The sequence below is a fragment of the Apteryx mantelli genome, chromosome 3 (genome assembly GCF_036417845.1).
Source record: "Apteryx mantelli isolate bAptMan1 chromosome 3, bAptMan1.hap1, whole genome shotgun sequence".
Lineage (NCBI taxonomy): Eukaryota > Metazoa > Chordata > Aves > Apterygiformes > Apterygidae > Apteryx > Apteryx mantelli.
In genome coordinates this window covers 138,450,063-138,477,900 of record NC_089980.1, presented here as the reverse complement: position 1 = coordinate 138,477,900, position 27,838 = coordinate 138,450,063, and the positions used below count along the sequence as shown (strand labels likewise).

At 62.9% G+C, this 27,838-nt stretch overlaps 4 protein-coding genes across 8 annotated transcripts in view; 2 read left to right on the top strand and 2 right to left on the bottom strand.

Moving 5' to 3' along the window:
• Nucleotides 1–320: 320 nt before the first annotated feature.
• ADCY3 (adenylate cyclase 3) lies at nucleotides 321–12,986 on the top strand. Of its 3 annotated transcripts, XM_067294466.1 has the most exons (20): nucleotides 321–1,078; nucleotides 2,231–2,380; nucleotides 5,275–5,405; nucleotides 5,504–5,615; nucleotides 6,021–6,148; nucleotides 6,514–6,672; nucleotides 6,796–6,958; nucleotides 7,654–7,800; nucleotides 7,896–8,038; nucleotides 8,130–8,291; nucleotides 8,392–8,479; nucleotides 8,662–8,778; nucleotides 9,018–9,271; nucleotides 9,378–9,459; nucleotides 9,936–10,094; nucleotides 10,457–10,603; nucleotides 11,056–11,169; nucleotides 11,271–11,397; nucleotides 11,744–11,868; nucleotides 11,947–12,986. In XM_067294466.1, exons 1-20 carry the CDS (start codon nucleotides 368–370, stop codon nucleotides 12,127–12,129), a joined length of 3,402 nt encoding a protein of 1,133 aa, XP_067150567.1. In that variant the 5' UTR covers nucleotides 321–367; the 3' UTR covers nucleotides 12,130–12,986. The 3 variants fall into 3 exon arrangements, with proteins under 3 accessions (XP_067150567.1, XP_067150566.1, XP_067150568.1); XM_067294465.1 differs by having other exon boundaries at nucleotides 11,744–12,986; XM_067294467.1 differs by lacking the exons at nucleotides 11,271–11,397; nucleotides 11,947–12,986 and having other exon boundaries at nucleotides 11,744–11,812.
• Nucleotides 12,987–13,928: 942 nt separating this feature from the next.
• Nucleotides 13,929–20,160, bottom strand: CENPO (centromere protein O). Its single transcript, XM_013946852.2, has 7 exons — nucleotides 20,121–20,160; nucleotides 19,404–19,657; nucleotides 18,736–18,905; nucleotides 18,245–18,368; nucleotides 17,408–17,667; nucleotides 16,377–16,548; nucleotides 13,929–14,894 (listed from the first exon to the last, which is right to left on the bottom strand). The coding sequence occupies exons 2-7, from the start codon at nucleotides 19,471–19,473 to the stop codon at nucleotides 14,770–14,772; spliced, it is 921 nt and encodes a 306-aa protein (XP_013802306.2). The 5' UTR covers nucleotides 19,474–19,657; nucleotides 20,121–20,160; the 3' UTR covers nucleotides 13,929–14,769.
• A 179-nt stretch (nucleotides 20,161–20,339) lies between these two features.
• On the top strand, nucleotides 20,340–21,430 carry PTRHD1 (peptidyl-tRNA hydrolase domain containing 1). Its single transcript, XM_067294464.1, has 2 exons — nucleotides 20,340–20,562; nucleotides 21,230–21,430. Exons 1-2 carry the CDS (start codon nucleotides 20,359–20,361, stop codon nucleotides 21,398–21,400), a joined length of 375 nt encoding a protein of 124 aa, XP_067150565.1. The 5' UTR covers nucleotides 20,340–20,358; the 3' UTR covers nucleotides 21,401–21,430.
• Nucleotides 21,431–22,033: 603 nt separating this feature from the next.
• Nucleotides 22,034–27,838, bottom strand: part of NCOA1 (nuclear receptor coactivator 1) — a 153,241-nt gene continuing 147,436 nt past the window's right edge. For 2 of the 3 annotated variants that reach the window (XM_067294461.1, XM_067294462.1), the window contains exons 17-21: nucleotides 27,053–27,452; nucleotides 26,367–26,541; nucleotides 25,065–25,248; nucleotides 24,337–24,426; nucleotides 22,034–23,196 (exon numbers count right to left, since the gene is read on the bottom strand). In XM_067294461.1, the coding sequence (XP_067150562.1) occupies nucleotides 23,017–23,196; nucleotides 24,337–24,426; nucleotides 25,065–25,248; nucleotides 26,367–26,541; nucleotides 27,053–27,452 (1,029 nt within the window). In that variant the 3' untranslated portion in view covers nucleotides 22,034–23,016. Of the gene's footprint in view, nucleotides 23,197–23,289; nucleotides 23,347–24,336; nucleotides 24,427–25,064; nucleotides 25,249–26,366; nucleotides 26,542–27,052; nucleotides 27,453–27,838 lie in introns of all 3 variants that reach the window. The other variant, XM_067294463.1, reaches the window with a different exon arrangement.

The following is a 27,838-nucleotide window of genomic DNA, read 5'->3' as shown; positions in this document are numbered from 1 at the left end:
TTTTATCTTTTGCAACAGGCGGAGCGGACGGGCTGGGAAAAGCAGGCGCAAGCATCGGCGAGCGGGGAGAGGGGGGGGGTCGCCCCCCATCTTCCCGCTGCCCTCGAAGGAGGAGCGGCGAGGCATCGCGACGTTTCCGCCGCGCCGCGCCGGTGGCAACCTGGCAGTGCGCAAGGGCCGGGGAGGCAGAGCCCGGCGCGGAGCCGGGCAGGGAGTTATTTATAATTCCCTTCGCCCTGCTCCGCTCGCTCCGTCGCCGCGCGGAAGGCTCAGGGGCCGCGGCTCCCCACCGCCGCCGCCGCCGATGCTCCGGTGAGCATCCATCCCGTTCCTCCAGGATCGGAGAGGCGGCCAAGCGGGGCGGGAGATGGGGGAGACGGTGAGGATGGCGAGGAGCAAGGCTTTCGCCGAGCCCGAGCACTCGGCCGAGTACTCGGCCGAGTACTCGGTGAGCCTGCCGTCGGATCCCGAGCGTGCCGGCGGCGGCGGCGGCGGCGGCGGCCGGAGCCACGAGGTGACGGTGCGCAGCTCGGGGCCCTGCCTCTGCCTGCCGCGCTTCATGCGCCTCACCTTCGTGCCCGACTCCTTGGAGAACCTCTACCAGACCTACTTCCGCCGCCAGCGCCACGAGACGCTGCCGGTGCTGGTGGTCTTCGCCGCCCTCTTCGACTGCTACGTGCTGGCGCTGTGCGCGGCGGCGGCGGCGGCGGAGCAGCTGGCGCCGGCGCTGGCGGCCGCCGTGGGGCTGGTGGCCCAGGTGCTGCTCTTCGTCCTCTGCAAGTACAAGCTGCTGCCCGACCGCCTGGCCCGCCGCTTGCTGCCCTACGTGCTCTGGGCGCTCATCCTCGCGCAGCTCTTCTGCCACCTGGGCCTCGGCTTCGCCCGCCTGCCCGACGCCGGCGACACGGTGGGCTGGCAGGCCTTCTTCGTCTTCGCCTTCTTCATCACGCTGCCGCTGCGCCTGGCGCCCATCGTCCTCCTCACCGTCCTCTCCTGCGCCGGCCACACGCTGGTGCTGGCCGTCACCGTGAGCCAGCGGCGCCAGGGCGCCCCGGAGCCGGGCGTCTTGCTGCGACAGGTACGGGGGCGGCGGGGGGGGGGGTGTGTGCGGTGCAGCCCCATCTCCTCCCGGGCTCTGTCCCCGTTCTCCTAAATCCTGGCTGGAGCCGTGCCAGGCGAGGGCGGATTTGGGACGCGGGAGCTTGCGCGAGGTGGGCGCCCGAGGTGGGGAAACCGAGGCACGGTGGGCTGCGGGAGCCCCCCCCCCCCCCAGGGCACCTCCTTTGGGCCCGTTTCCCCCCAAAATTGCCCAAATGGCCACATTTAGCAGAAGCCCGGCAGCAGCCCGGCTCGGGCCTTCTTTGAGCCTGGCAAACAGGCATTTCCCAGGAGGAAAGGAGCCTCGGTGGTTCCCGGCTCAGATCCGCCTGCGCTCCCTGCAAGCGGCAGGTTTAGGAGCCGGCCGGGTGCAGCCGGGCATTCCGCATCCCGTTTCCCTGCGGGCAGCTGGCGCCGACGTCCCCGGCCGCCGGCGAGGCAGGCGCTCGCCCGTCGATCCCAGGAACCGTACCGGCCCGGTGGCAGCAGCTGCCGTGAGCCTTTCCAGGCCGGCCGCCCCGCTCGGAGCAGCCCCTCACACCCCCCCAGCGATGCCCTGCCAAGAAACCCTCGCGCAGTGGCCGCTTCCCCGGCTCTCGCTCCGGAGCCGGGATGCAAAACGTTACGCCTGGCTGGTGGGGAGCCACGGGAAAGCGCTCGCTTGCAACTGGGATTGGGGGGGGGGGCGGATGCGAGCGGGATTCGACCTCCTCTCGGCTCCGGGGGGGCGATGGTGGCACAGCTTTCCCACCCCCGCGCATCCCGGCGGAGGGGCTGATCCTGGCGGAGAGCGCGGGGCCGGGAAAACCTTGGCAACGCGGCGTCGCCTCCGCCTGCCGCGCAGGAGGAACATCGCGTCCAGGAATAAACACCGGGCGCTTTATTCCCGCGGGCGGCCGCCCGGTTCCCGCGGGGGCCGGCTATTAATAGGCCGAGCCGGCGGGTGCCACCGGAGCGGGTTCAGGCCGACCGGGGCGGGGGGGGGGTGGGATAAGGAAAAATGCCGGGACCGGAGCGGCCCATTGCCATGACAACCCGGCAGCTGTTCGGAAACAGCAAGCGGCCGGTTGTCGGCAGGTCCGTCCGTCCGTCTGTCGGAGCTCAGCGCCGTCTCTCTCTGCCCCCCCCGCAGATCCTGTCCAACGTTGCCATCTACCTGTGCACCATCACGGTGGGCACCATGTCCTACTACATGGCCGACCGCAAGCACCGCAAGGCCTTCCTCGAAGCGCGGCAGTCGCTCGAGGTCAAGATCAACCTGGAGGAGCAGAGCCAGCAGCAGGTAGGAGCCGGAGCCGGAGCCGGAACCGGCGCCGGCGCTTCACCCGAAGCCGCCCCGGGGAGCGCGTTCGCCGCTTTGCACCCTCCCGGGCGCCCGAGCCGTCCCCGGTCACGCGCGCGGCGCCCCGGGAATTCCAAGCGCGGCACTAGGTGGAGGAGGCGCGATGCCGGCGTGTCGGTGACCGGAGGCCGTCGGAAAGCCTCGCGCGCCACCGTTAGGAGCTCGGCTAATTTTAGCGCCTTATCTAGGGCCTCTCCCGTCGCCCGTCTCTTATCTGCTCCCTTCGCCGCCGGCAGTTTGCTCCCAACGGCAACGGGGACACGCACGCTGCCTGCTTGCTTTCCGCAGCCCTCCTTGTGCCAGGGGATTTTGCCGCCGGCTTTGCCATGTCCGGCCCATAAAAAGCCCGGAAGCTCACAGAGCAATTAGTCAGATTCAGGGTTAACAAGCTCTGCCGCGAACCTGCTCGGCCACCCCGGCGATCAGAGCTGCTGCTTTCCGGGGTCTCGCGCCTCCGTGCCGGGATGCGGGACAAGGCCGGGCGCCGTTTCCCTGCCACTCGGGTAAAAAGGGGCAGAGTTCAGGTTTCTGAACCAAAATCTGCCCCGCGGGCAGAGTTAAGGTTAACGGCCGCCGCGAAGGGCTGCTGCCGCCTTGCCTGCTCCGGAGCAAATCCACAGCCCTCCAAACCCTGCCGGACTGGCTCCCCGGCAGAGGGGCTGCATGGATGGGGCTCCGCATGCCGCAAGGTCCCTCCGGCAGCTCCCGGGGAGACCGAAGCCAGAGTGGCGGAGCCGTTCCTCCAGCAACAGCCCGGCCGCGTGGAGAAATCCCCAGGGACCCCGCGTGTAAATCCCCAGGCTCATTCCGGCTTGTAACCGCTGGGAAAAGCCTGTGCGTTCGAACGCTCGCGCTGCGGGCGCCAGGCTCCACATCGGGGTGCTCCGGGCGGGAGCCGCTCCGGTGCAGCGCATTTCGCCGCGCGCCGTAACCTTCCCCGCTTGCCAAAACCTCAGCAGCAGCGTCGCCTGGGAAAACAGGGGGAAGCGATGCCAAAGGCGGTGCCGGCATCCCCGGCAGATCATCGCTGGCAGGGACCCGGGTTGCCATGGCAGCCCCGGCTGACATCCCGCACCAGCGGCGGCCGGGAGACGGATGCCGGCGACTTTTCTGAGGGTTTTGTGCCAAGGCCGGGGGCGGGATGGGGCCAGGAGCGCTGGCCTGAGCCCACCCGTGTCCCGGCAGCCGGAGCGGCCCTTCGGAGCCCAAACCGCCGGGAGCCCCCCGGAGAGGTGCCCGCGATCCATCCGGCCGTGCCCAGCGGGGTCATTAGCTGTAATGAAATTATTTGGCTCCCACCGGAAAATGCAGCTCTCCGGGCAACCGCTTCTCTTTCTTGCTCCGTTTTCATCACTTTTTTTAAATCTTCCCTTTTTTAGCCCCGTTCGTTTCCCGGGAGGAAATGCCACTTTTTAGCTCCGCAGAGCATCGCCGCTGCCTTTGCCCTCTGCTCCGGGGGCTGCGCGGGCGCCAGCGGCGAGCGGGGGCTGCAGAACTGCGGAAGCGAGGCTCAAAGCCGGACTTTGCCGGCTGCCGGGAAGGCGAAGGGGACGGGCGGGTTCTGTTGCAAACTCGCATTTGGCTTCCCTGGTCATTCCCAGAGCAACGAGCCCGGCACGCCGGTTGGTCCCGGCCAGCAGCAGGGTGCAGGACATGGGAAAGCTCCCAGCTTTGGGAGCCGCGTAACCCCCCGGCTGCTTTCCCGCAGCCGTTCGGGCTGAGGCCTGGCACGTTCATGACGCGAGTGTTCGCAGAAGCAGGTCCCTCCCTGTTTTGATTACGAGCAAGGCCCAACGGTGAGCGGAGCGCCGCTGGGACCCACACGGCATCGCCTGGCACGTGCGCTCCCTGCACACGGGGGAAGAGCTCCGATCTCGTGCACGGCTTCATCCTCCCCCCCCCCCACACTCCTTCCCCACGGCCTAAACCCCTGCCTGCGCCCTGGGGTCTTTCAGGGCTGCGCCAGCCCTGACGGCAAGGCCCTGGGAGCTTGGGAATGTCCCTTTGCCTCTCTCCTTCCTTGAGAGGAGGGAAGTGCTCACACTGTGCTACATGCACCGTGCGTTTACACCATGCATTTACACCTGCATTTACACCTGTGTTTGCACTGTTCGCTTGCACCATGCATTTGCACCATGCATTTACACCGTGTTTTTGCACTGTGCATTTACACTGTGCACTTACACCATGTGTTTGCATTGTACACTTGCACCGTGCATTTACACTGTACGTTTGCAGTGTGCACTTACACTATGCATTTGCACCATGCATTTGCACCATGCATTTGCACTGTGCACTTGCACCATGCATTTACACCTGCATTTGCATCGTGCATTTGCACCATGCATTTACACCTGCATTTGCATTGTGCATTTACACTGTGCACTTGCACCATGCGTTTACACCTGCATTTGCACCATGCACTTACTTACACCATGCATTTGCATTGTACACTTACTTACACTGTGCATTTACACTGCTCATTTTGTGTGCACTTACACCATGCATTTACATCATACACTTACACCGTGCATTTGCACTGTTCATTTGCAGTGTGCACTTACACTACGCATTTGCACCATGCACTTACTTACACCGTGCATTTGCAGTGTACATTTGCAGTGTGCACACACTTCTTTGCATTTGCACTGTGCATTTACACCGTGCACTGGCACCATGCATTTACCCTGTGCATTTGCACCCTGCGTTGCACCTTGGCCTTGCACCGCAGCCCTCCAGAGAAACGGGACTCGGGGGGGGGGGGGGGGCTGAGAAGGCCACGGCGCGGGGAGCAGCGCCAACTCACCCCACCCCCCCCCCCCCCGTCTCCCCAGGAACGCCTGATGCTCTCCATCCTGCCCAAGCACGTGGCGGACGAGATGCTGAAGGACATGAAGAAGGACGCCAGCCAGAAGGAGATGCAGCAGTTCAACACCATGTACATGTACCGCCACGAGAACGTCAGGTAGGGCCGGGCCAGGCCGGGGGGGGGGACATGCCGGGGGGGGGGGTGGCTCGACGTGGCCCCGGGCGGCAGCGGGCGCTGACACCGGCTCCCCGCAGCATCCTCTTCGCCGACATCGTGGGCTTCACCCAGCTGTCGTCGGCCTGCAGCGCCCAGGAGCTGGTGAAGCTGCTCAACGAGCTCTTCGCCCGCTTCGACAAGCTGGCGGCGGTGAGTGCCTCAACCGGCCGCCTGGCGTGCAACGAGCGCGGCAGGTCTCTGCCCGCTGCCCCGTCCTCCCTGCTGAGGCCAAAGCTGCATCGGGGGGGGGGGGGGGATGAAGAGGGGGTTAAACTATCCGGGGGGGGACAGGGACGAGGATGCCCCGGTGCTCTGCATTTCTCGCAGCTGCAAAAAGCAGCTTGGAATGGGGTGACGCCGGGACAGGCTGGAAAGCTGCCGGCTGCCCTCTGGGGACACGGGGAGGGAGGGAATGGAAAAAGGAGTTTATTTGCGTTCCTCCTGGGGGCCGGAGGCGGCCGCCTGGGAAAGGGCCGGGGAGCGGAGGCGGCGCGTCCCCGCGGCCGGCGGGGGCTGACGCCTCGTCCGTCCCCCCTGTCCGTCCATCCCCTGCAGAAGCACCACCAGCTGCGCATCAAGATCCTCGGCGACTGCTACTACTGCATCTGCGGGCTGCCCGACTACCGCGAGGACCACGCCGTCTGCTCCATCATGATGGGGCTGGCCATGGTCGAGGCCATCTCGTAAGGGCCGGGTCGGATTTCCCCTCTCCGTGTGCGTTGCCCGGCATCGCCCCCGGTTATTTGGTGCCATCCGCAAGGTTAAATTCCCCCCCTCCGTGTGCATTGCCCGGCATCGCCCCCGGTTGCTTGGTGCTCCAGGGAAGAGCCGGGAATGCTATTATTTCCCACGGCCGTGGGCAGAGGTTCCCACGCCCCTGCACCACGTTGCAGCTCCTCGTTGGGCTCCTCGCAACACTAAATGGGTCATTTTTGGGGGTCAGGATGCCCCCGGTGGCTCGGGGACCCGGGCTGAAACCGGGGATGGGGGGGTTCCTGGGGGTGGGGGTGGGGGGTCGCCGGCCGGCGTCAGCCCCTCGCCCCCGCAGCTACGTGCGCGAGAAGACGCAGACGACGGTGGACATGCGCGTGGGGGTGCACAGCGGCACGGTGCTGGGCGGCGTGCTGGGCCAGAAGCGCTGGCAGTACGACGTGTGGTCCACGGACGTCACCGTGGCCAACAAGATGGAGGCGGGAGGCATCCCGGGGTGAGTTGCTGGGTTTTTTTTTGGGGGGGGGGGGACAAGTTTTGCTTTTTTTCCAAAAAAAAAAGGCGGCTGCAGGGCGCAGCTCGGTGGGGGGGCTCAGCGGGGGCTCCGGCCGCCCCGCAGGCGCGTGCACATCTCCCAGAACACCATGGACTGCCTGCGGGGCGAGTTCGAGGTGGAGCCGGGCGAGGGCGGCTCGCGCTGCGACTACCTGAAGGAGAAAGGCATCGTCACCTACCTGGTGGTGGTGCCCAAGCTGCCGCTGCGCAACGGCATCAACGGGGTGGTGAGTGGGGGCGGCGGGATGGATGGTGGGACGGTGGGACAGTGGGATGGTTGGATGGTGGGATATTGGATGGTGGGATGGTGGGACGATGGGATGGTTGGATGGTGGGATATTGGATGGTGGGATGGTGGGACGATGGGATGGTTGGATGGTGGGATGGTTGGATGGTGGGATGGTGGGACGGTGGGATGGTTGGATGGTGGGATGGTGGGATGATGGGATGGTGGGGTAGAGGGATGGTGGGACAATGGGACAATGGGATGATGGGACAGTGGGATGGTTGGATGGTGGGATGGTGGGACGATGGGACGGTGAGATGGTGGGATGATGAGATGTTGGGATGGTGGAATGGTTGGACGGAGGGGCGGTGGGACAGTGGGATGGTTGGACGGTGGGGTGGTGGGAAAGTGGGATGGTGGAATGGTGAGAAGGCGAGACGGTGGGACAGTGGGATGGTTGGACAGTGGGACGGTGAGATGGTGGGATGATGGGACAATAGAATGGTGGGATGTTGGGATGGTTGGATGGTGGGACAGTGGGACGGTGGGATGGTTGGACGGTGGGACAGTGAGATGGTGGGACGGTGGGACATTGGCACGGTTGGACGGAGGGACGGTGGGATGGTTGGACAGAGGGATGGTGGGACGGAGGGATGGTGGCACCTTGGCTGCACCGGCGCCCTCGCCTCCTCGCAGAAGCTGTCGCTGCCCACGTCCCACGGCGGCTCCCCGCTGCCGGGCGACACCGCGGAGCCCAACGGCAGCGTCACCGGCGCCGACGAGCCCGACGAGCCCGACGCCGGGGGCCGGGGCGCCCCGGAAGGCACCGAGGAGGAAGGCGAGGTGCGGCGAATGAATCACCCGGCACCGCGTTCCCCCCCCTTCCCCGCTCCCTCGGCCGCGGTGCCGACGCTCACCTCCTTCTCCTCCTCGGCCAGGCGGCGAACCCCTCCTTCCCCAACCCGCGGCGGCGGCTGCGGCTCCGCGACCTGGCCGAGCGGGTCATCGACGTCTCCCAGAACGAGCAGGAGCTCAACAAGCTGCTCAACGAAGCCCTGCTGGAGCGCGAGTCCGACCAGGCGTAAGTCACCCCAGCCCCCCCCCCCCCCCTTGCCCCGTGACACCCCCCCCCCCCGGCGTCCCCCGGCGGGTGCTGACGGTGTCACCGGCAGGATGAAGGAGAAGAGCACGTTCCGCCTCTCCATGCGCTTCATCGACCCTGAGATGGAGACGCGCTACTCGGTGGAGAAGGAGAAGCAGAGCGGGGCGGCCTTCAGCTGCTCCTGCGTCGTCCTCTTCTTCACCACCCTGGCGGAGGTCTGCATTGACCCCTGGTAAGGCGGGCGAGGGGGGGTCCGACTGGTGGGACCAGGGTCCAGACAGCCCCCTGGGGCTTCGAGCACGTCCCCGCCGTCCCCTCCGTGCTCTCTGCAGGTTGGTGGCCAACTACGTGACGTTCGTGGTGGGGGAGATCCTGCTGCTCATCCTGACCATCTGCTCGCTGGCTGCGATCTTCCCCAGGGTAAGAGCCCGGCGGGTCGCATCCTGGACGGTGCTGAGCCCTCGCCGCTCCGAAGGGGCTCGGTGCAGTGTGCTGTGCCCGTGCGCATCTCCTTCACCTTCATTGCTTCAGCCCGGTGGGGACGGTGAGCGCTGGATACAGGCCATCTCCTGCCTGGACTAACGCTCCTCCTCTCCCTGTAGGTCTTTCCCAAAAAGCTCGTGGCCTTTTCCACGTGGATCGACCGGACCCGCTGGGCGCGCAACACCTGGGCCATGGCGGCGATCATCATCGTGACCATGGCTGACATCGTGGACATGGTGAGCCGCGGAGGAGCGTCCCTCCTCGTCCCACGGCAAGGGGTGATGGCACCTCCCGGGGTCCTGGCACGTGGCCGCCGGTGAGCGAGCTGTGGCCTCGCCGGCCCTGGCTGCAACGCTGCTCACGCGCCGGCGCCTAACACCTTTGGGGAGACCCATAACTGCGCCCAGCTCCGTGCGCGGCCCATCGTTACGGGCTCCCGGGACGCCCCGTGCTCACCCACCCCTCCGGCCCCCAGCTCAGCTGCCAGCAGGACTACGCCGGGTTCGTCAACGGGACGGTGCCGCGGACGGGCGGCTGCGGCGAGCAGCCCAAGTACTACAGCTACATCGCCGTGCTGGCCCTGGTGGCCACCATCATGCTGGTGCAGGTCAGCCACATGGTCAAGCTGACCCTCATGGTGCTCATCACCGCGGCGGTCGGCGTCGTCAACATCTACGTCTGGGAGCACCTCTTCGACCAGTACGACCGGCGGCGGGGCCAGCACAGCGCGTAAGGGGCCGTGGGGCGCGCGATGGGGTGCAGAGGGCAGCCCAGCGCGGGGACGGCCGGGCACAGCTCACGGCCCGCCCACGCCTCGCCGGCGTCTCCCCGGCAGGACCACGCTGGTGCCCTCCAAGTACTCCATGACGGCGATGATCTTCGTGGTGATGCTCAGCTTCTACTACTTCTCCCGCCACGTGAGTGCCGCAGCCCCCCCACCCCCCGCTCCCCTCCCAAGGTCTGCGGAGGGATTGCCTCCATCCCGTGGGAACCTTCCTGGCCACATCCTGCCCCTCATCTGCCCTTGTGTCTTCTGCACCTGCCGAGGGTTTGCACCTGGTGGTGGGAAAGCTCTGCTCTCCAGCGTTGCCCTGGACCCCTCCGTGTAGCTCACTGGCTTGCCAAACCGCCCCGTTTTCCCATGCCAGGACAGCACTGTGGTGGCCCCAGGCCCATGCCAACCCTGGGGACATCATGGTGCAGCTCTTCCCCCCTCCTTGGAGCAGGTCTCGCAGTGCCCATCAGGGCTTGACCTTGTCCCTGAGCCGCCTTCCAGTGCATCTCTGCATCCGGGGCAGCCCCGTGCCGGCCAGGATGCTCCCAGCCCCGGGAGGAATCCCTGGGGCCGGGGAGCGCCCAGCAGCGCTGCGGCACCCCTCTCTCCCGCCTGCAGGTGGAGAAGCTGGCCAGGATCCTCTTCCTCTGGAAGATCGATGTCCACGACCAGAAGGAGCGGGTCTATGAGATGAGGCGCTGGAACGAGGCCCTTGTCACCAACATGCTGCCCGAGCACGTGGCCCGGCACTTCCTGGGCTCCAAGAAGCGGGACGAGGTGAGGGAATGAGGAGAAGGTGGACACCGGCTCCCTACAGGCACCCGGGGCAATGCAGCACCATCCTACAAGCGGGGGCTGCTCTGGGGTCCCTCGACATCATGATAAAACTTAGCAATTTGGCCCAATTTGGGGGCATGACCTCCAGATCCAGCCAGATCTGTTGGACTTGTCTAGGGCTCTAACCAGGCATCGCTGGTTGGAGGAAGGTGACATCTTTGCCAGGGCAGAAGAGGTCTGCAGGGCACCCTCATTTTTTTTCACGCATGCCAAGATGAACCGGCGGCTGGGGGTGCTTCGCGGGAGGGTTTGGGCTTGCTCCCGTGCTGGTTTCATGCTCCCGGCCGCTGTGCCGTCCCCAGGAGCTGTACAGCCAGTCCTACGACGAGATCGGTGTCATGTTCGCCTCCCTCCCCAACTTCGCCGACTTCTACACGGAGGAGAGCATCAACAACGGGGGGATCGAGTGCCTGCGGTTCCTCAACGAGATCATCTCCGACTTCGACGCGGTGAGTCAGGCTGGAGTCGGCCGCGGGGCTGCTCTTGGCCAACATCTACTGCAGGGCGCATCTGGGTGTCTCCTGCCATCCCGTCCCGCTGGTGCCATCATGTTCATCCCAACCAGGACCCATCCCAACTGCCCCAGGGATGGTCTGGCCTGGGCTAAGCCCTACCTGGGGATGGGCCCGGTGGCCTGGGTTACACCATGCCCTGGCGGGCAGTGTCCTGGGGTACTGTTTGGTCCTGCAGAAGGACATGTTGAGTTGCGAGGTGAAGAGGCAACCCATGGGAGCCCCCACCAGTGCCGGGCTGCATGGCCGGGGCTCGGCCAGACCTTCCCTTCCTCCTCCATCCTGGGGGAGGGGGACCCCGTGTTCCCACCCCGCGGTCCCCAGTACTCCATGTCCCCATCCCGTTGCCGCGACCCCGGGGTGCCTGAAGGTTGGTCTCCGTGGCCCAGCTCCTGGACGATCCCCAGTTCCGGTGCATCACCAAGATCAAAACCATCGGCAGCACCTACATGGCTGCTTCCGGCGTGACCCCTGATGTCAACACCAACGGCTTCAACACCAAGGTAAGGGGGTCCCGGAGGCTGGCAGGCGCTGCCGCGGCCCGGCGTGCGGCGGGAAGGGCGGACGAGGAGGGAGGGTACGCCTGACCCCACCGCTCTCGCAGAAGGACACCCTCTCGGAAAAGGAGCGCTGGCAGCACTTAGCCGATCTGGCCGACTTTGCCTTAGCCATGAAGGTGACGTTGATGAACATCAACTTCCAGTCCTTCAACAACTTCATGCTCCGCATAGGCAAGTCCGGCTGCGGGGAAGGGGGTGAAGGCCTCCAGGTTCCCCCTCGGGAGGGCAGGGCAGGGCCTTCCTCTGCGTCCCCCGTCCCTCCTACCCTCTTCTTCCTCCGAGCAGAGGGACGTCTAGCAGCAGCCGTAATTTAGAGACTTGATTGCAGCTGTAGGCATCGGGGCTGGGCAACTTCTCTGCTCTGGACAGGCTGCCCTAACCCGTCCTGGGGAAGGGGTAGCAGGGTCAGAGCCCACCTGCAGACCCCGCTGGGGCTTTGGGGGCGCGGGCTCACGTGGGGCGTCCCGTCCGCGCTGCCCCGAGCATGGTGGGGTGACGTCCAGCCGCCCTCGTGCAGGCATGAACAAGGGGGCCGTGCTGGCGGGAGTGATCGGCGCCCGCAAGCCGCACTACGACATCTGGGGCAACACGGTCAACGTGGCCAGCAGGATGGAGTCCACCGGCGTGATGGGGAACATACAGGTGGGTGACAACACTGCGCGACAACCCAGTTTCGGGTGCCGGGCATGGACCTCCCCTCGTGTCCGCTTGCCCCCGCAGGTGGTGGAGGAGACGCACCTCATCCTGAAGGAGTACGGCTTCCGCTTCGTGCGCCGCGGGGCCATCTTCGTCAAGGGCAAAGGGGAGCTGCTCACCTTCTTCCTCAAGGGCCGGGAGAAGCAGGGCTCCTTGATCAACGGCTCCTCCGTCACCCTGCCCCACCAGGTGGTGGACAGCTCGTGAGGGCCCGGGCGTCCTGCGCCTGCTGGGGAACACAGCCACCGCCTGCCCGGCGCGGCGGGGAGACGGCTCCGAGTGCCTGCCGCTCGCGCCGCGCGGCCGCCGACCGACGTCCACGATTGGAAACCCGACTCAAGAAAACCGACCCGTTCACGCCATGCTTTCCGACCCGCCACCCCCCGCCGAGGTTTCCGGGAGGGGAATTTGCTCCGTTTTGTCTCCGCGTCTGCGGCTGAGCGGAAGGGAGACGCACGCGGGCGCACGCAGCCTCCGGCGGGCACGGGGGCGGCGCACGGCCCTCGCAACGTCGACGGAGCGTCGCGGGCCCGACCGCCGCAGAGCGCTCGGCAACGAGGAGATCCACACTCAGGGCCGGATGGGAAGACGCCACCACGTCTCCGCTGCGTGCCGGGAGCGGTAGTTAAAAAGCGGGGAGCGTTTGGGGTTCGCTGTTAGTTCATACAAAGTTCATCCTCGCCACAAGCCACTGTAGTTAGGAGAGCAGGGAGAACGAGAGAGAGCGTCGCCTTGGACTCGGAGGAGAAGAGAAAGGAAACAATATTGTGTATTTCAGATATATAAATATATATATATTATATATATATAAAAGAACAGATTGACATTTATATTTTTAACTGTGACCATCCGCTCCCCGCGGCGGGGCTCTCTCTCGGCCTGATGCTGCCTCGCACACGCTGTGGTCGGCTGCTGTCACTTTGCTGTTGCTTAACGGAAGAGAGGAGCAGGCACCGGCCCCGAAGCGGACTGTTTCGTTAACGCCTTCACCCGAGATCGTCAGGGCCGGAGGGAGAAGGGAGACGCACACAGAGTGTAATTACGCCACTAGTTTCTCGAATAGAAGCGGTTGAATTTCAAAGCCTGGTTCTGTGTCTGCTTTGTTGCGGGTTGCGGATGGGCTGAAAGGCGCTCGGCCGCCGTTTGGAGGGGATTCGGCGGCGGAGGGGGCCCTAGAGGGGAGGTGGGTACCGGAGCCCAACGCGGGCCCTCGCGCCAGCGCCGCTCGCTCCTCTCCCTTGTCGCGGCTCAGCCAGCTCCCCACGGGCACTGCAACGCGATGCACCAATTTAACTCCTTCCCCCCTCCAAAATCATGCAGAAGGAAAGAAAAATCCGCATCCGCTGCCCCTGCGGCTCTGGCTCTGCAGTCTCAGCACCGGGCTGATGGCGCAAAGAGCATCCAAGGGGAGCAGGAGCCACGCTGGGCGACGCAGGGAGAGCGGAGCAGGGGAGAAACCTGCGCCTGCACCGCACAAGCCCTCACGCCCACGCCGGGGGCCCAGCCGCACTTTCTCCATCCGCTTTCCAAGTATTTTTCACCCAAGCGCTTACGAGTACCAGGGAGGCTGCTGCTCTCCATCTCGTGGCACCGAACTCCTTTTCGGGGGGAATTAGGCAGCTCTAGGGAGAGCGTGAAACCAGCTAGGAATAAGGGAGAGGAGTCGGAGGAGTCGCTGCGACAGGAGGGGGGGGAGCTACCCCCTGCCCTCACCCGGTGCCCAGGGAGCCAGGCCGCGTGACGGCTGTCACCCCTGTGAGCCAGGGGCTCCTCGTCCGCAGGGCAGGGGACCAGGGGCAAACTTGCCGCCTTGTCCTCCTGCACCAAGCGCGCGTCTGCGAGACGCTTGCTTGAGTCAGAACTACCCCGAACCGAGCAGGGAAACATAGCATAGGGACTGGCATAAAGAGACAAGAGAAGAAACCGTTGTCTAAACCACACGTTAGAAGGTTAAAAGAAATCAATAAAAGGAGATTTTTAAGCACCACAGTTTCTGTAACGTAGTATTTTTATTTACAAGTTTAAAAAAAGCTAAAAGGAGATTTAAGTACTACAATTTCCATAACAGCATTTTTCTTAACAAGTTAAAAAAAGTCCTGTTACAAAACAGCAAGTTTTTAAAGATTCTGATCCAAATTTGGATCAGAATTGAAGCCAAGGCATGAGGAAAGTGGCCCCATGCCCAAAGGGAAGGAAAGAGCACGTCCAAAGCCACTGCGAAATCTTCTGGAGAGTTCAACGTTAATGCTTTGGGGGTTTAACCCTGGCCGTGCAGCACACACAGGGGCACGGGGCGCTGCTGGCAACAACCAAACCTCATCTCTGTCCAAAACCAATTCAGTGGCCCATCCCAATGATCCCTGTTGTCCCCCAACCCCCGAATTTAACACGACGTCTTTCCTGGCCCCTGCAAGCAGGGGACAGATCGCTCACCTGGCTCCCTGCTTTTCAAGGTCTGCTGTCTGGGTAAGTGCATGGGGGCGAGCCACAGGGCTGTTGCCCCCAAAGCACCAAGAAATCAAAGTTTTGATATAATTTCTCATTCCGAGAGCGAGACGCTTCCTGTGGCTATGGATCATGTGGGGCCGCGGCACCAACCGCGGAGAAACACCGCAAGCCGCTCTCAAAGGACAAGCCGGAAGCACGGCGCTGAGGAAAGTTTACCTGGAACAGACACCTGAAAGCCTCAAGGAAATATCGCTCTCAGGACTCAAACTGGGTCAACTGCTCCTCAGCGGGTTCCCGGCCACCGTGCTGCAGTCCACAGAAAACATCGGCATTTTGAGGCCACTCTGCGCAGGCCGGGAAGCTCAGGGAATACTCATCACCAGGGAGAGCCGGACTCGCTTACGGTGCTCGATCCAGGCCTTCTTCAGGGCTGCTGATCGAGTCAAAGGCTTTGTGCAGAGCCACGTGGCGAAACACGTCCGAGTGAGCCGCCGTCCTCCCTGCCAGAGACGCGGGAGCGTCCGCTGGAAGAGAGAAGCCAATGCACCGGTGGGGAAGGGGATGCACAAGCAGCACAGAATAACTATTTGCTTCTAATTCTTCCCTTGTCCCTTAGGAGTTTTTCCACTCTCCTTTGCCATCAAGTTTTTCTTTTCTCATAACCCTTCTCTCTCCTTCCTAGCACTGTGTCCGGCATCACCCCCGAGGGATTTGAACGGCTGCAGAGAGCGCGAGCGCTTCAGAAACACCCACTGCTGAAGGGACAAAAAATGTGGGAACGCCTTAGCCCTCGAGCCGCTTTCCCGGCTCGGAAGACACAAGCCGGTGAGCGAAGGCAGAGCTTCCCTACGAGGGGCAGGCGACCGCTGGGAAAGGATCGGGGGAACCGTCTGGGCAGTTTGCGGTTTCCCCTGCAGCCCCACAGCGACCCGAGGAGCATCGCAGGTGGGATCAGCTCGCTGCAGAAGGCCTCCCACCAGGGACGAGCCCCAGCTGCCGCTCTCAGAGCTCCATCTAGCTGCGCCTCCGTCGGAGCGCTTCGCAGCCGAGCCGGCTCGCCGGGGCGGAGCGGGATGCCGGGCGGCTGGAGCCAGCCCGCAGCTCTCCCCTGCCACCGGCAGACAAACGGGCAAGCGATTCCTCAACCCGACCTGACGCCTGTAGCGACCAGTCATAGAAAAGCACAGATCCGGGATTAATCTAGGACGCGTTGTTGGGGCTGCAGCTGCCATCCAACACCGCAGTTGATCTTTGCCGGATCAGTGTTACGGATGCAGAAGAGGAAGGACTAGGTGGCGTTGGGGAAGCTTTTCAGGCAGCAATCGTCGTCGTTAGTATTTCAAAGCATCCCTGCCCCTTTCAGAGGGGTCGCAAACCTCGCTCCTGCCTCCCTCCGTGCTGCTGTACCGCACACGCGTGCAGCACACCTGACGGCACAACGGGGGCGATGAGGGTGTAGCTGCACAACACGGGACGTCCAACGCCAGGGCGCCGCCTGTGTCTGCCTAACGCTCGCTAACCTCTTCTCTAATTGCACTGACAAAGAGGAATTCCTGGTGCTAGAGAAATTCAATCTCATTCCCCTACAACTCGTCCGCCACCCCACCCCGAGACCAAGGGCCGAACGGCGGCTTTTCAGAGGTCAGAGACGAGCCCAAGGCCACAAGCGGACTGGAACAGATGATCACTATGTCCAAGAGTGACAATATCTGAATTTCTGACCGCACTCGTACGCTAGGCTCTCCCGGTTGTGCAGACTGTGCCAACGCAGGCAGGGCTCTACCTGTCCGACCTGCGGAAACGGCGTCCCAGTCCTGCCGGAACCATATCAACATCGGAGTTTGCACTCAAACCCTTCTATAACCCTTCCTCACAAAGAAATAAGACGGCTTACGCCTTTCTGTCCACACGCTCGACTGGACAGAAACTCCACGCGCCTGCAGAGCTCCAGAGCAAACGATCCGCCCGTCCAACGCCCCAGGCAGACGCCAGCGCTGCCCACTTACGTGTACATGAAACAACGGCTTCGGTGGGGAGGCTGCGGCAGAGATCTCCATAAAGCAGCTTCGCGCTGAACGGGAAGGTCTGGTTTTTCCCCGACGTGTTGTAATTAAAGACCAACACGTTGCACAGGGAGTTCCTCTGCAAGGCTCCTTCGAGACGCTCTGAAAAACGTTCCTGGAGGGACACAGAGAACCTCTGCAACGCCGAGCCGTGAAGGGAGTCCCGCAGCCCCGGCCAAAAGCAGCGCCCCCACCCTAGCTCCCGGGCCGGCACCCCCCCAGGCTACGGGATGGCTGCACCTTGAGCAAGCCTCGGGCGGGAAAGACCTCAAGGCGTCCATGAAATCCTTACAAATTCCCCAGCTGGCAAACGCTTATTTAAGCCACGTCCTCCGGAGGTTTTTTACAAAAGCGCGGCTATTCCGGTTGAGGGACTTTGGGAGGGGGAGGGCAGCTTTCCTCGAGTATGGCAGATTTTAAGGGAACCATAACAACGCGTCCAAGCGCGTGACAATCAACGAAACAGGCAACTGAGTTTATAATCGTGCAATAATTGGTGGTGAAGGTCTAAAGGCCAGAACTGCGAGAGCTCCATGTCAAAACCTCTGAGACAGACGCACTCACATGGCTTTTAAGATTTAAATGAAATCTCTTTCCGTTTTCCCCACCCTTCCACTCACACACATACAAACATCCAGAACAGTAAGGGTAGTAAACCAATGGTTTCCTGCCAAAATGGTAGTAAAGTTTAAGATGAAAGTTGGCACTCAGAGCATCCTGCCAGGGACCATAGCAAAAGCTAAGGGACTTACTCCACAGTATAACCTACAGTTTTGTTAAAACTGAGTTTGGGAACACATGAATTGCGCCTACGACGCTTCACTTCGCTGCTACAGGGGTTTTGAGCTATAACCTCATTTATCTGAGAAATGAGAGGGGAAGACACTCGCCCTGCACTTTTAGGTCATCTAAAAACCCTCTTGGTACCCAAAAGGGAAAAGGAGAGGAGAACGTCACTGCTGGGCCCCTGGTACCTGTAACTGGTCGGCCTGGTACCTCCTCCCAACGTAAGCGTTCAGGTGGTCAGACAGCACGGACAGGAAGCGCTTAATGTCCGTCTGCAAGTACTTCTTGGCTAGCTGCTCCAAGGGGATAAAGACGGGGACGGAGTGGCGGCGAATGCGCACCTCCGGCTTGGTGAGCAGGTCCAGGTAGTAGGAATCGAGGTAGGTGCCCTCGTAGGCCGTGCTGATGCAGAAACACACGCCGTGCTTGGTCAGCTTCCCGCTGATCCCTTGGGTGCGGAGAGGGGGTTCAGTTAGCATCGCTAGAGCGCGTCGCCACGAGGAAGCTTTGCTGGGGCAACGCAGACTGCAAAGGAGCTGCATCCCCGTACGTGAAATACGTTACACCAGCTCGGAGAGGGTCCCAAGAGGATTAAAGACTTGGAAGGGTTTAGGGACATAAAACACAGCAACTTTTTGCTAAGGGACTCCTAACAAACGCAAGCATTAGGGACTGGTACCTTAAATCCCCAATAACCGAGTTACGCTGCCACCTCCGAACACGCTCCGGCTCCAGCGTGCCATGGAGAAGAGGACTAAAGTAGTCACACGCTTTCCAGAACCTAGATCACAGTCTGAACGATACAGTTCGGTAAATAACAGTCTCTGCAACAGCCCCGAGGCCTTTTGTGCAGGACAGGGTATGACAACGGGATTGCTCTTCCGGCATCTTCCCGCTCTAAAGGCTTCAAGCGCAACGGAAGCGTATTAACAGGGAAATTATACTTCACATCAGTTCACCCTCCAAAACTCAGCACCCCAAAAACGCAGTCATCAGCCGCCCGCAGGCAGATCTTGGGACATCACCTGTGAGGTAGAAGACCTGCAGCATGGCCTGGACGCTTTTCATCTTCCACTCCAGAACGGCCCGATCGCTGGGCTGGGCGGCATCTGGGGCACTGCTTGTCACGACCCCTTCCTTCCCGAGGAGCTAGGAAAGCCGGGAGATGAGAACCACAGCTCGGAATTACTGACATAAAACGTGTCACCGGTAGGGACTGCAGTCAGGCTACAGGGAGGTAACCTGGCTCGGAGACAAAAAGAGCATTTCAAGAAGAAGAGGGGCAAAAAAAAGGTTGGAAATGGCCACACAACCTCTAAGCAAGGGGACCCAGCAGTGCTGCCCGGACTGCATTGTACTGAAAACAGGGGGCACCAGGACTGCATGTTTACTTAAAAAGGGAAAATAAAAAACAGTAGCTGGCTGTATTCTACAAATAACCTCAGTAAATGCATCTCGCAAGAACGGGAGCACACCAGAGCCCTCTGCCAGGCCTCTGCCGCAAGCCCTTCCTCACCCTCTTTTGCTGCAGGTCCACTTTAGCCTGCAGCTCATCCCTCCGCAGCCTCAGCTCCTGCACTCGTGCTTTCAGCCTGGCCAGTTTCTCCTCTTGCTGCTCGGTTTCTTCTTGCTTTAGGGCTAACTCGTGAGCCTGCGCCTCCAGCATTTCCAGATGAGATAACACCCCTGCAAGGAAGAACGCGACATGCTCCAAAATCCAGGCTGTGTCTATTGGCTGTGCGCGCTGTGATGTCCAAAACAGAGTAGGCCCAGTATAGATACATGGAGAAACTACTCGCAACAGCCCTCCAAGGGGGCAGAGGAAGGGCAAACATCTGCTAAAGAGGCTTTTGGGACTTTTAAACAACAAGACTGGGTGCTAGCAGACACTAAACACACCCGTACTAGCTAGCTAACTCCCCAAAGAGCAGAGTAAGGTGGCAAACGCACCAGTCTTGATCCCCAGAGACCCAGAACTCCCAATTTTATTTGGTAACCTGAGACGCAGAGCAGTCGAGTGACTTGTCAGAAGTCCCCTACCCTAAGCCAACCACGAGTGAACCAAGGCATGACTTGGAAAGCCAGGAGGTCACTTGGGTCGCATGTGTTTTACAGGAATGTCCTGCAGGAGAGCATAGGGTACCCTGCACCCTAGGCACCCCTCTGCGTTAAAGGGCAGCTCACCATCTTGCGAGTACGCTCTCCCTTCTTCCATTTTCCTTTGCTGCTCTCGAGCAGGCGGAAACGCAGACATTGGCCAAGGCGAGCCCTCCTCTGCCAGGCGCCGTCCCAGGACGTAGCGGCGTGGGGGCCGCGAGAGCTCTGCCCCACGGGGTCTCTCTTTCGTTTGCGCTGTTGGGACGGGACTCCAGAAAGCCCGGAGGAGAGGCCTAGCTCCCAGGCAGGTGCCGCGCAGGGACAGGCCTGCGGTACAACAGCTGAAACGGCACGTTATAAACCACCGTCTTTATAAACTGCCCTTCTGCACCATCCCTACAAGGAAACCTCCCCGCAGCGCGGAGCTGAGCAGAATTCGCCAGCGCCAGGGGAGCCGCCGGCAGGACACACGCAAAAGGGTTTGGGGGGTCGGGGGCGACCCGGACCCCCGGGTGCTGCTACAGGGAGGATCGGGGGGGGGGGGGGGCTGCAGCCGGACGCCTGGGTCCCCCTCGCTGCGAGGGAGGGGGGAGGGGGGGAAGCGGCCTGGACGCCTGGGCCCCCCCCCCACTAGGAGGGACCGGGGTTTGGGGGGGGCGGGGGCAGGGAAACGCCCTGGGTCGCCTCACAGGGAGGACTGGGGAGGGGAAAGCAGCAGCCGGGGGCCCCCCAAGCGGGGGAGGGGCAGCCCGGACGCCTGGGCCCCGGCTCCCGCCCCGGCTCCCCAACGGCTCCCGCGCTCACCATAACAACGGGCGCTCAAACCGCGCGCGGCAGCGCTGCCGGAAATGCGTTGCCTCCCGTAACGTCACTTCCCCCCGCGCCGCGCCTTTCCCCGACACGCCGCTTTCCGTACAACAAGATGGCGTCACCCTGCTTCCCAGAATGCACCGCGCAGGGCGGCACCGCTCACTGGCGGCGGCGGCCCCGCCTCCCGCGCGACCCGCCCCCTCCCGGCAGGCTCCGCGCGCCGTACGGCGGCATGGCGGCGCCCGACGAGGAGGCTCTGGTGCAGTACGTGGTGCTGCGGGGCGACCTGTGCCGCGCGCCGCTGTCGTGGCCGCTGGGCGCGCTGGTGGCGCAGGGCTGCCACGCGGCGCTGGCCGCCGCGCACGCGCACCGCGACCACCCGGACACGCGCGCCTACCTGGCGGCGGGCGGCGCCATGCGGACCGTGGTGCTGGAGGTGGGCGGAGCCGGGGGGCGGGGCCACGCGGGGCCGGTGAGCGATGTGGGGGAGGGGCGTTGTGCGAGGCAGCAGGGGGGAGAGGGGAGGCGGGGGGGAGAGGGAGGGGCCGGTGAGCGGGGCGTCGGGGGGAGGGGCGTCGGGGGAGGGGCGTTGTGTGAGGCAGGGGAGGGGCAGTGTGGGAGGGGCGTTGTGTGATGCAGTGTGGGGGAGGGGCTGGCGGGGGAGGGGCGTGTGGGCGGGGGAGGGGCAGTGTGATGCAGTGTGGGGGAGGGGCGTTGTGTGAGGCAGGGGAAGGGGTGGGTGGGCGGGGCAGTTTGGGGGAGGGGCGTTGTGTGAGGCAGGGGGAAGGGCAGTGTGCGATGCAGTGTGGGGGAGGGGCATTTGCATGAGGTAAATGGAGGAGGGGCAGTTGCGTGAGGTAAGTGGGGGAGGGGCAGCTGTGAGGTAAATGGGGGAGGGGCGGTTGCCTGAGGTAAGTGGGGGAGGGGCGGTTGTGAGGTAAATGGGGGAGGGGCGGCTGTGTGAGGTGGGTGGGGAAGGGCAGCTGGGCGGGGCAGTGTGGGGGAGGGGTGTCGCGTGAGGTAAGTGGGGGAGGGGATTTGGGGGGGGCGCTCTCCTCCCCCCTCCCCGCTCACCCCTCTCTCCCTTCCTCCCTCTCACCCAGGCCGCGGACGAGGCCGCCCTGCGGGCGCTGGCGGAGACGCTGCGGCATCACGGCCTGGACCACGCGCTATGGACGGAGCAGCCCGAGGACGTGGCCACCTGCCTGGCGCTGCGGCCCTACCCCCGCCGCCAGGTGCACCCGCACCTCCGGGCGCTGCGGCTCCTCCGCTGACCCCGCCGCCATTAAACCTTCCCCTGCCTCCCGCCGCCTCCGTCGCCTTATTCCCGCCGCGCGCCCACCCGGCCGCTCCGGTTCCCCCCCGGCGGGACGATCGGGCTCGGCGCTGGTCCCCCTTGCTGCATCCCCTTCCCGATCCGTTCCTCCCGGGAAAACCGCGGCGAAGCACGTGGGGGAACGCGGGCGATGCCGGCCCGACCCGCCACCGGCACAAAACCCCCCCCGTTTCTCTCATTTCCGCCTCCTCGAACCCGAGGTGAAGCCGGACGCTGGCGAAGGGACCCGGCAGAGCATCGCGGAGCGCCGCCGGCTCCATCCCGGCGCCGCACCGTCGGCACAGAAACAACCAAACGCCAGCTGGCGACTCCGATTCTTTTTTGTCTGTTTTTTTTTTAACTCTTGCAAAGGTCAATCAACAAAGCTACACATTTTCCACAAACCAGCGCGATTTGAAGAGAGAGAGGGGAAAAAAACCCATAACCCCACCTCCCCCCCCAATAAAAGTCAGCAGTGAATATTAAAAGCGATCCCAACTAAAAAGAGAAGAAAACAAATTTATACAGAGATCAGAGCTATTTACAGTGACAGGCTTGAGGGGAAAAAAATAAGCTGTCTCCCAACAGAGAATTCAATTATTATTATTTTATTATTATTATTTTAAATAGTTTAAGCTACCTCAGCTGTTAAACACAATCAAAGCAGAAAGAACCGACTGCTCAATTTTATTTAATATTTAATCAGAAAATTTTATCTACAGTAATTGACAGACCCCTCCCCCCATCCTTCCCCCTAAAAATTATTGCAGTTTTTTTTTTCCCCGAACTGTTCTTTTTTTGTCTTTTTTTTTTTTCCCCCGGTTGTAATATACATGTTGTTGCCTCAGTTTTTGCTAGGAGGCTTTAAACCAGCATAAAACATGGAAAAAATGGTGGGTCAAAATACTCTGTTTTTCTTTAAAACCGACAAACTCACGATTGCTAGAAAAAGCTGATTGTACGCACAAGCGGGCTGGGGCGGAGGGGGGAGAAGTATTTTTGTTGAAGCGTGAATAAAAACGGCCCTTTCGCACAGAAGTCCAGCGTTGACACCCCCCCCCCCCCGCCATGTCCCCGAGCCGGGACGTGATCAGTGACAGATCCAGCTGAAACTGAGATTGCTCTTCTCCTTCTCCTCCTCCTCCTCCTCCTCCTCCTCCTCCTCCTCCTCTTCCTCCTGGCGCAGTCCTCCGGCTTCCTTCTCCCCCTTCCCTCCCCGCCTCCCCGAGAAACCTTCGTCCAGATTAAGAAGCCAGCAACTGATTACAAAAATAAGAATCATCTGTAGTTTTGGCTCAAGAAAACCGACTGTCCTGCCCCGTCGCTTCGCCAACGTCCGACGCTTTAAAAAAAAAAAAAGGGGGGGAAAGGGGACGAAACCAAAAAAAAAAAATACCCCCCCCAAACAAAACAACCCCCCCCCCCTTTTTGCTCCAAAACACTACGAGCTGAAGAATGGCTGCGAGGTTTTTTTTTTGAGATATCAAAAATCTCAGAAAAATATATAATATATATATTTATAATAATCTCTGTACGTCTCATTATTTAAATTTCACATTCCTCTGTAAAAGCGGGTTATTCAGTCAGTAGCTGCTGCAGGAGGCTCTTCTGCTGGCCCGGCGGGGTGGGCGGCACGGCGGCGGCGGCGGCGGCGGCGGCTTTGGGGGCGCCCAGGGCGGCCGGCGGGTTCAGGTAGGGCTCTCCCACCAGGTTCACCGTACACTGCACGTCCGCGAACACCTGCACCTGCTGCACCTGCCGGGACACAAGAGAGAAGAGGGGCCGTTAGCGGCGGCGGGGCAGGGGCCGGCGGCGACGGACTGGGAACTACGTGAAGTGGAAACTCACTAGAGAATTCCTCTAGTCTGGAGCCACCACAGAGAAGAACTCTTCTGTCTTCTTGTCCTATAAAAAGAAAACCGCTGCACTCATTCGGGTCAGAGCTCGGCAAGGTTCACACGTTTTTGCATCGAGAAAAAATAGACAAAAATAAAAATAGTAACGATAAAAAAAAAGGAAAAGAGCGGCCCGGCACGGCACGGCCTCCGAGGAGGAGCACGGGCGGCCTCGGGGACGAAGGCTGGGAGCCGCCGGTGGAGGCTGCGAGGGGACGTGGCGGCAGGGGCGCCGCAAGGACCCAAAACGGCGGGTTTTGTCCGCAAAGCGGCGCCGCGCTACGGCCCGAGGAGGGGGAGGACGAGAGCGACGGCAGGCGTTTTAAGAGAAGGGAACGGATTGCGTCGTCGCTGCCAGGCTGCACCAACGCGAAGGAAAAACCCGCCGGGCATCAGCGCCGGATCCTTTCCGCTGGGAGCGCTGGCGCGGGCCGGGCTTCCCTGCGGAGCAGCGCCCGGCTCGGTTCGGCTCAGAGCCAGATGTCCAGCCGTCCCTCCGCGGACGGTGCCAGCTGGCGGGACGGACGTGGTGGCGGAGCCTTCCCGGCCCGCTGAACCTCCCCGTCCTGAGCCGCTTCGCTCCGAGCGCCGCCTTCGCGCGGGAAGCGGAGGGCCGACGGGCCCCATGGCGGCAGGGGGGCTCCCGAGCCCTCCCGAAAGCGGCGCCCCTCCGAGAAGACGCCAGCCTAGGAAAGAAACTGCGCGGGAAACGGCGCCACACGGGGCTTTCCGCACCTCGAATGTGCCGGGATGTTGCTTTTCCGGCCCCGCCGCCTTCCTGCTCCCGGATGCGCCCGCGGCGCCACCGCCAGCTTTGACGCCCCCCGGCTCGACGCCGGAGGAGGGGGCGACGTTTCAGCAGCGGGCCGGCGCCGAAGGGCAGCCGCGCGATCTCGGGAGCCGGCTGGTGCCGAGCGTGCCGGGGAGGCCGGTGGCTGCCGGACGCGGCGGCAGCCCCTTCCCTCGGTACCTGGGATGCGCTTAGCAGTTTCTTACTGACCTGCGCCCCGTCTGCTTCTGTTTTCAAAAGGTCAGTGGAGGAAAGCTGGTTGCAGTAAAGGCCCGTGGGTCTCAGCGCTGCGTCGTTGACCTGTCGAAAGCGAGAGCGACGCTCAGCACGAGGGGGCCCGGCCGCCGCGGGGGCCGCTCGTCACCCTCCCGAGCCCAGCCGGGGGGGGTTCAGGTCCCGCTCGGGGCCGCCGGACCGGTACCGAGCCCTGGTTGCGCGCCTGTGGCTTCTGCAAGTCCCCCCCGGACGCGGCCCGAGCAGCGGCAGCAGCCAGGAGGCCCCGGTGCGGCCGGGGAGCTGCTCCGCGCGGTGCCTGCGCCCCGGCGGATGCACAAGCCACCGCTTTCTCCGAGTGCAATGCGTGGAGGGGAAAAGCTGTCACTACCCTGGAGCACGGGAAGGAGGAAAGACCCTGCGTGGGCAGAGGTGCATCCGCCGGTACGTGCCGGGCCGCAGCGGAGGCGGCTGGCTGCAAGAGGAGGCCGGGGAGCAGCCGGAGCACCAGCCTCAGCGCTAAATCCACCAGCTCCTTGGCGGGGGGAACGGGGCAATTCCCAGCGCGGCCGGGTTGGCCCGGGGGACGCAGGCCGCTTGCTGCGATTCCAGAAACGGCATCGAGCCAACAAGGCCAGAGCGACCCGTGCGAAAAGCAAACCCCGCGGGGAGCTGGCCGAGCGTGATCCGCCCGGCTGGCGGCGCTCGGAGCGCGCGGCACTGACCTGCTCCGAGCACATGGAGTTCATCCCGGGCATCTGCAGCGAGTTCATCTGCATCTGCGCCGTCATGGGGTTCATGTTCTGGACGCTGGTGTTGCCCCCCGCCATGGACACGGTGATGCTCATGTTGTTGTACATGCCCTGCTGAGCCGGCGCCGGCTGGTTCTGCCCGGCTTGGCTGAAAACGCTGTTAACCGGGATGGAAAAACGGGATTACTGATCCCCATCCAGCAGGCAGAACTGCACCGCCCCGCAGAGCTGCGCCAAGCGGTCTCTGCGACCCACCAAACGCCCGGCTGCGGCTCAGCACCTTCCTCAGCCTCCCCGGCTGCTTATTGCTTCGGGTATAATGGCGAGATGGAGATTATGCGGCACGGGAGCGGTTCTGGATGCAGAGCCTGCTCCAAGCCGCGAGGTGTTTATTCTAAAATGGTGTTTATTAAGCACAGCAATCCTGGAAGGGGGAAAAGCTGCAAGGAAGAGGGGCTGCGCAGAATGAGGCAGAACGGGCGCGGAGGCTCTGGGAGCCCAAGGAAACCCTGGGAACGCAGGAGACGTCTGCGCCCTGCTCTGGCTGCGGCAAGACCGTCAGCACGACGTGCCGGGTTGGTGGCAGAGCACGAGGAGCAGCAGCGCCAAGACAGGGGACGACTGCGGGGATCCAGGCCGGCTGTGCTGCGCGGCTGCAGCCTGCCGCGAGGCAGAGCACCCCGCAAGGCGAGGATTTGGGGGTTTTCCTTCCCATTTCAGGCTCAAACGTGAGCAAACACGGGAAAGGCAAGGAGGCTGGCGATTCTGCCCATCTGCTTGCCCAGGTCAGAGCGGGGTAAATCCTTGCGCAGGAGGCACCTGCGCGGGGCCCGCGGCGACCTGGCCCTGCAGAACCAGGCTGGCTGCAGGTCAGTACTCCATTTGGGGTCACGTTTCCCACATCCCTTCGCTTCCCCAAGACCTAATCAAGCCGCCCGTCTAATTAAAAGCCAAAGCTCTGCTTCATGTCTTGCTCAACGCGCACGTTTGCTTAGTCAAACCAACGTGCCGTGGGCTTCTGGATGTCAGGGCTTGAGAACAGGCTGTGAGATCAGCACGGGACCTTGCACGCTGCCCCGCTAATGACCGACGAGGTGACCGGCGCCTTGGCGTCACCTTCACTCCCTCGGCTCTCCGCACGTGCATGCAGGAGCGTGCATGTGCATGCATGAGTGCGCATGCACCTGCATGAGCGTGCACGTGCATGCATGAGCATGCGTGCACCAGACTCTCCCACCTCCACGCGCAGCTTATTCCGACGCTGGATCATCTTACTTGTTATTCCCCATCGTTCCTTGCTGCCAGGTCTTCATGTCGGGCGACTGGTAGCCCGGCGTCGGCGGTGCCGGCTGCAGCATGGGGCTCTGAGACGGAGGAAGCTGCGGCGACATCAGGGGGCTGCTGGGGCTGAGCGACGGGGCGAAGGCGGGCTCGCTTTGCTGGCCCATGCCTGGGGGAGGACAGAGCGCGTCACTGGACAGGGGCGCTGGAAGGGGCTGACCCCAAGGAGGCTGCGGGACCCGCCACCGGCACCCTGCTGGCCCCCCTCCTCCTCCTCCTCCTCCTCTTCCTCCCCATGCAGCCGCTGGCGTCGAACCACAAGCACCAGCCTCGGCTTTCACTCGCCGAGTCTCCGCTTTTCATTCCTAGCAACTCTGTCGCTCCAGTCCTGGAGAGCAGGACCCCCGGGCCAGAAGGCGCGCGAGGCGAGTTGCGCGCCCTCCGCGAACAGCCCCGGGGTGGCCAGGACGCCACGGTGGTGGGCGTCAGAGCCGGGCTCCGGCCCCGCTTGCCCAGCAGCCCCGCGAGCCGCAGCCTGGGTCGTGCCAGCCGCCTCCAGATCGGCCCCAGGGCCGCGGCGAGAGTGAACCCGGCGGCGCCCGGCGCGGCGCACAACAAAGCCCGTTTTCCAAAGCCACCCCCCTCTACAACCCCGCCGCGAGGGCGCCGCCGGCACCTACCCGATCCCGAGTACTGGAAGATGTTCTGCTGCATCTGCGGCGTCATGCCGGCGCCGAACTGCCCGCCGACGTTCCCCATCATGGCCCGGTTGACCATGCCGCCGCGGTTGGCCAGCGCCGCCTCGGGGCCGGCGGCCAGCTGCGAGAAGGGGCTGGTGGAGGCGGGCGGGTTGCCGGGGGTCGTACCGTAGCCGGGCGGGTAGGGGAACTGCTGCGGGGGCGCCTGGGGCAGGCGGGCCCCCGCCATGGGCACGGGCAGCCCGCCCGAGGGCGGCAGGTTGCCGCCGAAGCTCTGCTGCCGCATCAGGATGGCCCGTTGCTGCATGAGCTGCCTCTGCCGGTGCTGCTGGCTGTAGAGCTCCCGCTGGCGCTGGGCCAGCATCTGGGCGTTCAGCGGCGGCTGCGGGCGAGCAGGCGGGTTGCCCCCGTGGCCGCGGCCGCCCTCGGCAAGCGGCTTTCCCCCCCCCTCCATCCCCCTTGCACCCCCTTGCTGGTTTTGCAACGGAAGCTGGGACCCCTCCCTCTCTCCCCTGCAAATCCGCCCGTTCGCGCAGGTTTCCAAGCTCGCCTTGCACCGGGCGGATGTTTGCTCCAGCTTTCTTAGAAGCGAAGCAGGACTTTAGGGCCTGGGGATTTGTAGGACCATTAAGAAGATTCACCGGAGATGCCGGCATTTAAAGGAAGGCATCTCTTTCCCAAAGATGCTTCTCAATTAAACACCTTCGCACACGCGTCTCTAAGCAGCAGTGGAATATTTATACCTTATCCAGGGGGAGATGCTGGAAT

What these genes read in the sequence shown, in the direction of transcription:
- CENPO (XM_013946852.2), bottom strand. Translation starts at nt 19,473, where the DNA reads ATGTCTGCGTTTCCGCCTGCTCGAGAGCAGCAAAGGAAAATGGAAGAA. An exon ending in GAGAGCGTACTCGCAAGATG is followed by an intron (nt 18,906 to 19,403) that starts GTGAGCTGCCCT and finishes TCTTCCTTGCAG; the next exon opens with GGGTGTTATCTCATCTGGAA. An exon ending in AGCCGTTGTTTCATGTACAC is followed by an intron (nt 14,895 to 16,376) that starts GTAAGTGGGCAG and finishes TCTCTCTTCCAG; the next exon opens with CGGACGCTCCCGCGTCTCTG.
- ADCY3 (XM_067294465.1), top strand. Translation starts at nt 368, where the DNA reads ATGGGGGAGACGGTGAGGATGGCGAGGAGCAAGGCTTTCGCCGAGCCC. An exon ending in GCCATGGTCGAGGCCATCTC is followed by an intron (nt 6,149 to 6,513) that starts GTAAGGGCCGGG and finishes TCGCCCCCGCAG; the next exon opens with CTACGTGCGCGAGAAGACGC. An exon ending in GAGCGCGAGTCCGACCAGGC is followed by an intron (nt 8,039 to 8,129) that starts GTAAGTCACCCC and finishes TGTCACCGGCAG; the next exon opens with GATGAAGGAGAAGAGCACGT.
- PTRHD1 (XM_067294464.1), top strand. Translation starts at nt 20,359, where the DNA reads ATGGCGGCGCCCGACGAGGAGGCTCTGGTGCAGTACGTGGTGCTGCGG. An exon ending in TGCGGACCGTGGTGCTGGAG is followed by an intron (nt 20,563 to 21,229) that starts GTGGGCGGAGCC and finishes CCTCTCACCCAG; the next exon opens with GCCGCGGACGAGGCCGCCCT.